At 50.1% G+C, this 12,277-nt stretch overlaps 1 protein-coding gene across 1 annotated transcript in view; it reads right to left on the bottom strand.

Annotated features, from left to right (window-relative positions):
- Nucleotides 1-11,643: 11,643 nt before the first annotated feature.
- The window catches only part of VANGL1 (VANGL planar cell polarity protein 1), a 41,953-nt gene continuing 41,319 nt past the window's right edge, over nt 11,644-12,277 (bottom strand). Inside the window, exon 8 of the mRNA XM_004689608.2 lies at nt 11,644-11,928. Coding sequence (XP_004689665.1) covers nt 11,668-11,928 — 261 coding nt within the window. The 3' untranslated portion in view covers nt 11,644-11,667. The remainder of the gene's footprint in view (nt 11,929-12,277) is intronic.

The following is a 12,277-nucleotide window of genomic DNA, read 5'->3' on the forward strand; positions in this document are numbered from 1 at the left end:
CGAGGGTCACGTCAAATACACTGTCCTCTCACACAACAAGTGATGTGATCCATTCAGCCCGTGATAAATAGGCTTGCACTGGACGATTTTGCTCCTCTGGTGGCTAACGGAAGAGCCATCTAATGGCCGGGCAGATTTCAGGTAGACTCAGCTGAATTCTAATGTTTGGTAGGTTAGTGCGTTTTTGATTACCATATTTTCAACTTACAATGGATTTACTGGATATAAGCCCAGTGTCAGCCCAAGGTAGTATCATCCATGCCCAGCAACTGCCACTGGCGTGCACTTGACCCCTGGGACCAGGCTTCGCCCTTGCCTTCGCTTCTTGGATCTAGACCCACTATTTCCACTGTCTCAGGACACCGTGGTTCGGATGTTGCACAAGCACTTCAAACAATATTACAAAACCTGAGCTCACCACCTGGCCCCACAAGCTGCTTCTCCTCCTCCTCACCAAGCGCCATTTTGGATGGCCTCCTACAGCAAATAAGCCCATCAGCAAAGTGGGAAGTTCTAGAGTGATAGGCAATCGGAGGGTGCCCCCTTCCCACGCTTCCCCACAGGGCTTCATACAGACCCCAAATCATGAAACTTACCACTTAAGTTGTACTTAGCATGCCTGTCTTTCCACTAAATTGCAGGAGCCAAGGAACTGACTTTTCTTAGTATTCTCAGTAAGTAGCACAAAGTAGACACACATTGCATTGATGGATGAGTAACTGATTCCCCAGAATAACTATAACCCCCAGCACTGTTGAATACCTATGCTTACAAGCTTCCTTACCTATTTCCTCCCTCTCCCCGCCAGATCAAGGCAGACACTTCCAAGCTGAACTATGTTCTGTCCAGCCAGGCCCAACCCCACCTCAATTAAGCTCTTGGGAGGTAAACTTTCAAAGCAATCTTTGAAGCTAATCTTTCAAATTGCCAAGGAATGCGGTTCATCATGAAAGTGGTCTGTTTCCCAGCTGAGAAAATTCCCTTGTTCTCAGAGGCCTGAGTAAGAGATATTAGGTTTAGGTCACTCCACAGCGTTCCTGAGTTAGAAGCACCAAGTAGAAGCAGGTGCTGTCTGCCAGTGGTCATACTGATCGGCTCTTATTCTGAAGTTGAATAGGCTGATACTTATTTTTTAAATTATTTTTATTTATACATACAAGAGTTGGGGGATAGGCCAGAGGTGCAGGGTGGGGGGAAGGTGAGAGGATTCACCAGCGACAGCATGGGGCAGGTCAGGTCCACTGAAATCCACTGCTCTGAAGGAGCAGCGGGGAGACAGGAGAGGTCGGCTGCACCCTGTGGGGATTGAACTCCCTCGCTAAGCTCAAACTCATGTTGCAGTGGCTGGTGATAATTTGATTGCACTGAGACTTAAACCCCTGCACCACCAGGGAGGCCCTAGGCTGGTATTTACTGATGCTTGGCGACACAGGCTTCGCCAGCATTAGCACACCTGATCTATACAAAGATCCTACAATCTGGGTTGTGTCATCCCCATTTTCACAGATGAGGAAACTGAGCAAGTCACAAGGATTCAAGTCATTTACCCAGTCACCCAACACCTTAAAGGGGGTGCAAGTGTTATCCCACCTTTATGCTTCAATCAAGAATCAAAAGCCAATGAAACTCATTCAGTTAAGCCAAGGGATTCACTTGCTCTGAGATGGACTGAAGTTCATCTAGCATTTCCAGTGATGCTTTTTTCCACGTAAGTAAGTAAGCCCCTGCCCCTTTGCATATGGGAGGCCACCACCAATTTAAAAGTACTAGACATGTAACCTAATTAGAATGCAAAACCCAACCACCCTACAGGGAAAAATTCATTGTTAGAAGAATGCAGAGATATTTGCAGTCTATTTCTTTAAGATATCTCATGACTTGAAATGAGCTTGTCTTTGAGTAAAAAGGTTGCCCTCTGTCCGGGACCCCGTTGTATCACCTGGGAAGCCCCTCCTGTCAAGGCCTCCAGTTTTCTAGACACCAGACAGCTGCTGATAGACCCCGGGAGGCCCCCCGCCCCACGGCCCCTGTGAGAGCTGGCTGGTCTGTGCTCACCAGGCTTCCCCAGAGGGGAAAAGGGATCGTGCAATCACACATTGGAGGGGCAACCCCACATCTGAGTTTATTTTAGAAAACAGCAGCCCAGACTTACTGACTCAGCATCTGCACAGCTAAGGCCCAGCCACCTGCTTTTTGAAGAGCCATTAAGGCTCAACCCACCACTGCAGGCCATCTCCTCCGGCCTGTGGCTGCCGGTTGCCCTCCCAGGCTTCTCCTGGGCTCCAGAATACTCACTCCACAGCCTCCCCTGGCCAGCTGCCTCAGGTGCCCCACGGGCCCCAGACCCTCATAACTTTGGGACTGGAGCGCACCTTTCCGAGCAAGAGTTCCCAACTTCCTGACGGAGACTTATCTCGGCCAACTGAGAAGTCAGGTTCAGAAATCAGTGGTTGGAAATCTCACCACCGTTACCGAACAGAGGTCATCTGAGGGTCACTGGGAGACAAGAGCTTGGACACCAGCTTTCCAATTTCCTGCCTGCAGGGCAGGCCTCCCAGGGGCAGGCAGAGAGGCCCGGCCCACTCCCTCAGCAGATAGGAATGTCCAGGAAGAGAGAGAGGCCGGACCCCACACCCTGACTTGATCCTGTTGCCCAAGAAGCAGGCGACTCACTCCTTGTCTGGCCAGGAGTGAGGACAGGTGAAGGCCAGCAGGGTGGGGACACAGTCCCTTTGCTCGAAAGCAGAGGACTGGGGGTGTGGCACCCCTCTGAGTGTGCCAGCCAGAAAGGACAGAGCCATTTTATTTCTCCCACTCCTGCGTCTCCCAGGGACAGGCTTCCTCCCTTTTGCCCTTGGGCAAGCAAAGCTTTCACACTCTCAGCCCAGGTGCCACCTTCTGACAGATTCTCAAATGGGAAATGGCTCTCACCACTCATATGACATTCTCCATGCTGATGGCTGTTTACACTTTTTTTTTTTTTTTTTTTAAAGACTAAGAGACCAAAGAGCAGGCCGGGAATGGAAAGAGTTTTGACTGCCAAATAGGAGTCCAGGCTGTGGTCATGAGGATGGAAGGAGGAGCAGGGTAGGCAGGTCTGTGAACCAAGGGGCACAGGGTGCCTCTGCTTCCTGGGACTAGGGCCTATTGAGTGAGCGGAGGTGGGTGGCACCCAGGCCTACAAACTAAACAGCCCTGGACTTTCCGGGTGACTCCCGCACAGAGGGAGTGTTCATCTTAAAATCAGAGTATCCAAATACCAGCTGTTGTGTTAGGCGACTCAGAAGTCAGACGGGAGCTGTTTCTCATGGAGCAAAAGCTGATTTCCTCTGCAGCACTCCAGGGGGCGGCAGGACGGGCCTCAGAGCTTACAACATCCTACTCTACGCTTATCCTACTCTTAGAATTCGAGGCTGGTCGAAGCTGATTCGTACTCAATGCCTTTGGTCCTTGTCTCCTGCGGTTTCATCCTCCAGAATGCCTATCCTTCCCATCTGGGCTTGTCTGACAAACTTCCCAATTCTCTTAAATATATGACGCTGACTTTGACTAGGCCTGCCCCAAATTGCCCACTTCCTCCACCGGGCCCTCACTGAAGAACCCACCGTTTGTGGTACAGTTACGGTGATGCCTTCTCCCCCTATTAGTCTGAGGCTAAGCTGAGGTAAAAGACCAGTTGATTCTGCTTTATTTTCAGTGTCATAGGTACTTAATACATTGTGTCTGACTAAACACTCTTTAAGCCCTATGCAAAGCTCATTTAACAGCTATTAGTACAATTAAGAAGACATCAGTGATTATCAAAAGTCAACCTAATGCCAAGGAATGGTTGGTAACACGATGTCATCTGCTCAAATATGCTTAGGATAGACAATTGCTAAGAAAATAGAAACACAGTCTCCTTGGTTCAGTGAGAGTTCCTCAGGCGGGATCCTCTCTTACTTTAGGTGAGCACTGTCCCCTAGAAGCACAGCCATTACGGTGAGAAGTTGCATGTCTTGTAGAGGATGGAAGTACAAGCTCCGCTCTCGGGAACAGAACACCCCATCCGCCTGCACGTCAACTCACTTTAATGCATCTACAGACTCATGTTTGCAAGGTGAATTAAGACCCTCTTTTGAATTAACCTGGCATTTTATCAATATGAACTCTTCAGAGCAGGGAAGATTACAATTCTCTAAGACTAGAATCTGTAATGATAACCTTAGGAACTAAAACAGTCATATATGATATAGGTGAGAGCCAGTAATTTGAGCACTGAGTATGCTCATTCATTCATTCGATCATTCAAAGAGTCAATCAAAGCTTCACTGAAGAGTCAATCAAAGAGTCATTTAAAGCTTGTTGCTACCTGCAGATCACAAAAATGATTTATGATGAGACAGTTGAGTAAGACCTTAGAAAAATAAGGCTTAAAGTGCTTCCTGTCAGCTTCATAAATGCATCTTCTTATCTGAAATACTGTGAGTTTTCAGATACACAGTAACACACTTAGAGGTAAATACAGAGAACACACAAGCAAGTCAAGCAGAGCTTTGGATTATCCATGGCAACACTAGCTTTCTCATAATAAGACACTCATACAATGGCACCAGCAGGGAGTGAACGGCCTGTCTTAGTGGGGTTACCCTCCACCCCCCACATTCCCACCCACAGGTGGGTAGGCAGTTGATTCTAACCCTCACTCAGCTTCCCTCCTCTGACAGTTCATTGTCTGACGTTCCCAACATTCTCCCAGAGTCCTATATCTGTATCACGGGTAGTGAATGAAAAAGAGAAGTCTTTTATTGATGTCTACAGTTTTAATTTTGTCTCCAGTAAGCTTTGGTTATGCAGATAAGAATCGTGCATGGCTTCACTGAGAGCCCAGAGAAAGAGCTTCTCGATCTTCTATACAATGAATAGCTTCAGCTCCATTGCCTTTCCCATCTCTGTCCAGGCAAGAGGTAGACGCAGGGTTGTGTATCAGGACCCTACAGGGACAGGAGAGCTGAGAGAAGAAGAAGACCAGCTCCAGCATTTCCCTGTCAATAACCAGTTCCCTTAAAAACAGCTATCTACAGCAAGTCAATAATTTAAATTGAATGAGCAAACCACTCACAGAAATAATCCAATATTCACTCTCCTCACAAATCCAGGGTCTCACACTTCTCCCCCTGCTAATTTGACTCACAGACCTTTTCTCACTGGCTAGGTTATTCAAAAGACCTATTTCTTCTACAAGTTTTTGAGGCTACAATTTTAACTTTTGATAATCTATTCTTTAAGACATTCTTTTGATCCCAGAGTGATTGCAAACAAGCTCCTGTTAGTATGGCAATTCTACTTTCCCACCCAATCACTACAACTGCCTTGCATTTCACAGACTGGAGAGGCGGTGCCTTTCAAAGGATATCAAAGTTACACAGAAGTGAAATGTTTCCCAAAACACAAAACTTTCTGCTGAAATAATGACATAAAAAAGCAAAAGGCAATTTGAAATTTCAGTTTATTTTCCAAGTTTTACAGTATAAAATATGTAACAAATGTGAAAAATGTTTTACAGTTAACTGGAATTGGGGGAGGGAGCTTCCAAAGAGAACAAAGTAACTTGAATGCCAGGTACACACCTCCCTCACAAGTGCTAACATTGTCACGGCTGCCACATCAGAAGATTTCCTAGCACACACCTTGTGAATATATGTACACACTTATGCAGGTGGCTGGAGTGTAATTCATTCCTTCACATGACTGACACATCTCAACAGAGCCCAAACCCATTTACTGCAGGAAATCACAATCACACTTGGTCATGTGCACAGGGGACTTTGAGTAGACGCAGACCTGCCCCCGGGGTTGCAACATGCAGCATTAATGAAGGAGAAAGAGCACCCAAGACCCCGTATCTTTGCACAAGAGAAACAGATGGCCTTACAACTGAGCTTTCTGGGTCGACGCTGGCTTCTAAATCCACAAGCATACAGCTCTTTCAATGCAAAAGTAATTGTCAAACTCTTGAGTAGGTCCAGGCCCCTCTGGCCTCCCTACATCTTGCCAAGGAAGTGGCCGTCCAGGCCGGGCCAAGCTCACCCTACCGTCTTCCTGGCTGGTGCCTACCTGGTCTGCAATAGTTATAAGCAGCTACTTGGGAACCAAATCGAGTTAATCATGTCATAACCAAGAGTCCCAAAAGAGTTTGCTATGTAATTAAAGTCTTTGAAGGGGTTACAAAAATAAGAAACTATGACCAAAGTTTGGATCTTAGCTTCCTTTTTTTGTGAGGTTAACGGTCACCACAAAGCATAGATCCCATTATTTCTTTAGTTAAGGGGTGCTGGCAGACATGACAAAGCTGCCTCCTCTTTCCCCGACCCCCAATAATGGAGACGTGCTACAGTCTCGATTCCCTACGGCATGGGCTGACCTAGATTTGCTATCCATTATTTGTTGCTGGGGACCCATTACTGACTCCCTAAGCATCAGTCTCTGGTCCTCAGAGACGAAGCTTCCCAAGGCTGGGAGTGGGGGCAGGCACACCCCTAAACTAGGAGGCCCTCAGAGGGAACGTTCCGCTCATGTCCACAGTGAAGGGCTGGATGACTAAGTGAACACAAACCAGACAACTGTACATTCAAACATTTTTATCCCAATATTTCAGTGCCAAAACAAATGCCAAAGACACTCAAGAAAAAAGACTGGAATTGGTCTCATTTATCCGCAAGGTTAAGAGAGGTGTTTATAGTGAAGACAAGGATCAGACGCTGACATTCTCCAGCTGAGACACAGGCTCCGAGAGCCACATGGGAAGTGACCAGTCACTGCTGCTCCAGGTGTTAGAAATGTGGGACAGTCGCGAAAACAACGCATTGAAGACCTTTACTTTCTAAGCGAAACAAGTCAGGGTTAGCTAAGTAGGAGACAGGCTCACAGGACCCAGAAATCTGACTCTATTCCAGTTTCCTCTACCTTATCTACCTTCTGAAAATGTCAAATGCCCTAGTCTCTGGCGAGTAGCAATGCTGAGAGGTGTCGGTAGCACCCCGACTCTCCTGTCCTCCACCGCCAGCGAAGAGCAGGGAAGGAAGAGGCCATTTATACCCAACTGAACTGTGCTGTCAGAGTCCGGTCTGTTCCGTTCAAACTTGAGGCAACTGTGAGAAGAACACCAGGAGGCAACGTGCTTGCTGAGCACACTTGCATCCAGGCAGGAGTCTAGCTACAAAGCCCTTCTCCACCCCTCCTGCCCCCGGAATGTAGTTGTCACAGTGCCGGGGGGTGACCAGGTCAGGTCCTGCACCCCAGGCCTAAGGCGCCTTTCTACGCAAGCTAGCAAGGTGGAGGCAGAGGGTGAAGGGAAAAGAGGGTTGCTCCAGGAGCACCCCCACCTTCTGCAGAAGGGGCACCGCTACAGGGCTGGTTGTCCTAGAGAAAGGGGGGATCTCACCTTCCTTCCACTGAAAGTCCTAAGAAATCCACCAGCCCAGAGAAGGTTCCCTGCACCATTGGGCCACACCGCTGGTGCAGACTCAAGGCGCACTGGCAGGTGCAGTTCAGCTCCAGGGGGCTCCTGCTCCAGGTTCTCATTCACCTCCAGGTTCTCATTCACCGTTAAGTGTCAGGTTTCTTGACACCCCCAAGTGCTAACTCTTTAGCTCCTACTTCTAGGTACAGTGCCTGAGGGAATGGAATCAAACACTGGACTATAGAATGCCACTTACCTGCCATGAGAAGTTGGGGAAGTCCCTCCCTCTCGGATCATCTTTTTCTCACCTGTAAACCTGAGACAATCCCCACCTACCTCAAAGGAATTCATATTCTAGAACTGTGCCTAACACCCACTCTCTGATCATTACTTCAAGGCCCCTCTTTCCCCTCATCGGCAAAAATCTTTTATCGAAACATGAGCGGATACGTAATCTTCTGAACATCCACTTAGTTACCAAAGCTCAACGAGGTGATGTCAACAGTGTCTAAGGATTGTTTTACTCCAGCACTAAAGAGAATTCAAGAACTGTGCTCTAGGCAGAAGGGCTCAATTCTACTGATAAGGAATTAGGACCACAAGGCTCGATAGTAGTAAATTCCCAGTAGTGATTTATTCATTTTTTATAACAGATCCATAAAGCATAAATGCTACCCAGCAATAATGACATCATTTACAATGGCAGGGTCTATGCAAACACTTCCGTGCTACTTGTAGTAATCAATATATATATATATTGTTTTTAATGAAGTACAATGTGTAAGCTGTATTGCACAGAACACAGACTATGGCTTCCAGGGTAGTGAAGGTGGAGCAGTAATTATGGAGCTTGACCTTCTTTCTCTTGCTGCTACCTATGTTTGGGGTCCTAAGGCCCTGAGCAAGAGGCTCTAATGGACTAATCTGCAGGACAACAGCCTCTTCAGAAGAGACGCCTGGGGTAACGCCATTTACTCCTGAGGAGAAGCCAGCTTAAGAGAAATGAAGACCAGAAGGGAGAAGCAACTGGCTTTAAAGTAACCTCAGAAAAACGGAGTCAGATTTAGAAAACATCCCCACATAGAGCATGAGCAGAAAGACAACTGCACACACACCTGACCTGCTGAAACACACACCCTCTGCTGCAGGTGACATGATACTCAGATGTCTAACGATGGCCTGGTCATCCACCCGAGCACACACGCTCCACGAGACGCCCACACCTGTGGAAACACACTCCCTCCAACACGGACCTGGTTGTGCTGGTTTCATGGAGCAGCTAGAACATTCACCCCGCCATGGGCTGGGTGGGGGTGGGGGGAGGCATGACCATCGATTTCCAATGCCGTGCGTTCACTACAGTGCTGCAGCCAGCACCTTCCAATACCTGCACTCGAGTGAAGGTGAAATGTGAAGAGGAGGATCCTGGACCACCTCTCACTGCGTACAGGGAGGGGAAGGGTCACCTCATCCAGTCCAACATGCCCACTACTCAGCCTCTCCACTGCAAACGGCAGACACACACACTCACACACACAGAGAGACCATGTACTTCTGGCCACTTATTGTACAGAAACTGTCCCGTCTGCAGGTTTGGAAAGGCCAGCGAGGAAGCAAGGGAGATGATGCCAGCTGGGCAAAAACTGGCCATGCATCTTCACTAGGGCTTTTGGGGTGAACTTTAGCAAAAGTATTAGGTGTTTTGACTTAAATGATAATGAGAAAGACGTAGGAGACACAAAACCCATTCCAACTTGGAGAAGGCAGACATTCAGTTCATGGGTGATAAAAAAAAATTGTCATGATCTTCAAAAGCACACACTTAGGAACAAACGTCACCTGCTGGTTAAAACGTCACTGGGAGAGAGCAGCTCGGACACACACTCGTCAAGTTCTTCTACTCTACCACTGAATGCTCGTGTTTTAATAACTTAGGTTGAAAGGTATAGAAAATCCATAAACATTTAAGGCAAATGAAAGTCTGTCCCCTCAGACAGACTCATCCTCCTTTCCACTAGCTTCAGGGCTGGTGTGCCACTTTTAGAAAGAATATTCTACTGGCTCGATGAGCTGAAATAAAATGCATCGTGTTCAATCGAGCGACACAGCTTTCTAAAGCCTGGGTGTTTCTAATGCCATTGACAATGTTCCCTCTGCACCAGGAACTCAAGCTAGGAAGAGTCTGAAAGTGCAAAGTGTATATAAAGATCTTGCATTTTATTCTGTTATCCTTTCAAAAAGAACTCAATACAAAATCAGTATAAAAAGGGTATTCAATTTCAAACAAGAAATACTTTCAGAAACTCTGAAAGAGAGAAAGGGGCAGAGAGAAAATAAATCCTTTAATTTAAACCTTTCCTCACACCACTAGGAATGCACTCACCGAAGCTATGAGTCACCCCGTCCCCCTTCTGGGCTGGTTGGGAAGCTCGGTCTTGGAGAACATGAGGGCCGAGGTAAAAGGAAGCACACGGAGCCCTTCAGCTGCTCACACACGCCTCTGGGGCAGGCGACCCTTAAGCAGCCAAAGCCTCGCGTGCATTCGCCATCCTTTGCCCTGGCTCCAAAATATATTTCCTGAGAAAGACACCATCCTAAGGAATGTCCAGCTTGAGGGGACGTAAAGGCCAAAGCTAAGAACAAAGCACCACGGTTCCACAGCACATGTATAAGTGTTTTTGCACATGGAGCCATGAGGCTCCCCGGACACCCACTTGTTTCTTCTTCCTTCTTTTCCGACACTTCTTTCTGAGCGGAAGGGTACTGATGTAAGAACATTTCCTTTTTCAGAAGCAGGTGTATGATACAGATAACCAAACCTGTGATATGCATGGGACTAAGAAGGTTCACACCCCCCCACACGCGTGTGCATGCACACACGGTCATGACAGTGTCACCCTGTACGAAAGCCGGGGACTGGTGACCCGAAATGCCTGGGATCAGCAGAGTGAGCACTTGAGTTTGCTGTGGACGCAGGAAGGCGAGCAGAGGCTGCAAGGAACCCGGGTGTGGCCCCAAGAGCCGTGCCCAGAGAGGGCAGCCCAGGCTTCTCCGCCCCCCCAACCCACACCAACCTGGCCCCCACCCCTCAGGCCAGGGGGGCAGGCACCCCCACAGCGGTTGCATCAGCCAGCAAGAGCTCGCGGATGGTCGACTAGGAAGCGCAGCTGGCTCCCACTTTCCTTCCCCCCAACTCTACAGCTTGCCCATTTCTCTGCTGTTAAACTGCAGCCACAGTGACTGCGCCCGCGGCCTGACCCAGGGCTGGCCTTGCTTGTAGTGGCCGAGGGGGCCAGTGCACAGTGATGGCGGTTGGGGCCCAGGGACTGGACAGCAGCTACAGCCCACCAGGTGCTGCTTGACCTCCCGGGGCAGGGCAGCGGGCTCCACGCTGAGGCTGCCAGTCGTGGGGTCACAGTGCCAGTCTCCCTGGGTGAAGCAGAGAGGGAGAACGGGAGCGCACTGGCTGCCCCTGATCCACCTGGGGGACCCACTCTCCCCTAGGGAGGGGCCCTGGGGGAGCTGCGGGCGCAGGGGAAAGCACCCAAGGAAAGCCAGTCCCAGGTGGGCTTGAGGCCGCCCCTGGAGGGCCACCGGCCTGCTGGCATTGCTGGTGGTGGGGAGGGCAGGATGCAGTGGACACGCGTGGGCAGTCGCCAGTCCTGCGGCCAGGAGGGAGTGATGGGCCACAGGCAGGCAGAAGCAATGAAACAAAATCGCTAAGAGCTGTAAACGGGTAGTGCACATTTTGCGGTTGTCGTGATCTTTCTCTGAAGAACCTAAGGCAACAAAGAAGGAAGATGAGGCAGGCGTTCCCTGAAGGCCGGCTCGGGGCTCACACACGCAGGATGCACGTGGCCCCGCGGGGTCCGGTTTCCCGAAACGGAACAAGCCCGCGGCCGCGCGATCGACCGGAAGCAACGGGCCGGGGTCCCAGATGAACGCCCACGGGGTGCCGCCGGCCACCCTCCTGAGAACCGCCGGCTCGGCTTTGGTTTACAGCTGTGACGACACTCAGAGACGGCTTCAGACGTCGCCCCGCAAAGTTGGGGCTTCCCGGGGTGGACGTGCCCTGCTTCCTTCCAGATAAAGTGCAGATGGTCGAAGGGCGCTGGTCTGTCATCTGCCAGTCTCAGCAACGAAGAACAAGGGCGACGCGCTCCTGTAACTCTCTCTCCATCCGTTTTTTAAATTTTTTCCAGAAAGCCACCAATGTAGAACTTTTTTTAAACCGACGTCTCAGACTGTAAGCGGAGGACAAATTTGTGAGACTTGGGGTCTATGAACTCCTCAGAGAGCACGATGAAGGGGATTTTCTTCACAGTGACCACGAGGCTGAAGTCCAAGCACTTGAGGACGAAGACGAGGCCGTCCTGCAGGCCGTTGGTCACAGCCTCCTCGCTCACCAGTCTCCACTGCGTGGACAGCCAGCGCTCCCTGTCGTACTGCATCGTGGGCCCCGCGCTGAGGTAACGCTCCAGGAAGGCCTGCAGGCAGAGGAGAGCGCAGCGGTGAGGGCGGCCGCCGGCCCCAGGGCCGCACTGCGGGGGCGCTGCGGCACTGGCCCTTTCCACACCCACATGAGAGGCCCGCGGAAGAGGCCCCCAGAGACTCGTCCCTGCGGAAGAGGCGCCCCAAGTCCGCATCCGGGAGAAAAACACCCACCCCCTCAGGCTCTCGCAGGGTGAATGAGGTGCCCTGAGGCCCCTGGAAGAGGCTCCCCGTGCCCTGTGCCTATGGATGAGGACCCCCAAGACCCACACCCACGGAAGAGGCTCCCCGAGACCCACGGAAGAGGCTCCCCGAGACCCACGGAAGAGGCTCCCCGAGACCCAC

Source organism: Condylura cristata, unplaced genomic scaffold, assembly GCF_000260355.1.
Source record: "Condylura cristata isolate star-nosed mole 26May11 unplaced genomic scaffold, ConCri1.0 scaffold00026, whole genome shotgun sequence".
Lineage (NCBI taxonomy): Eukaryota > Metazoa > Chordata > Mammalia > Eulipotyphla > Talpidae > Condylura > Condylura cristata.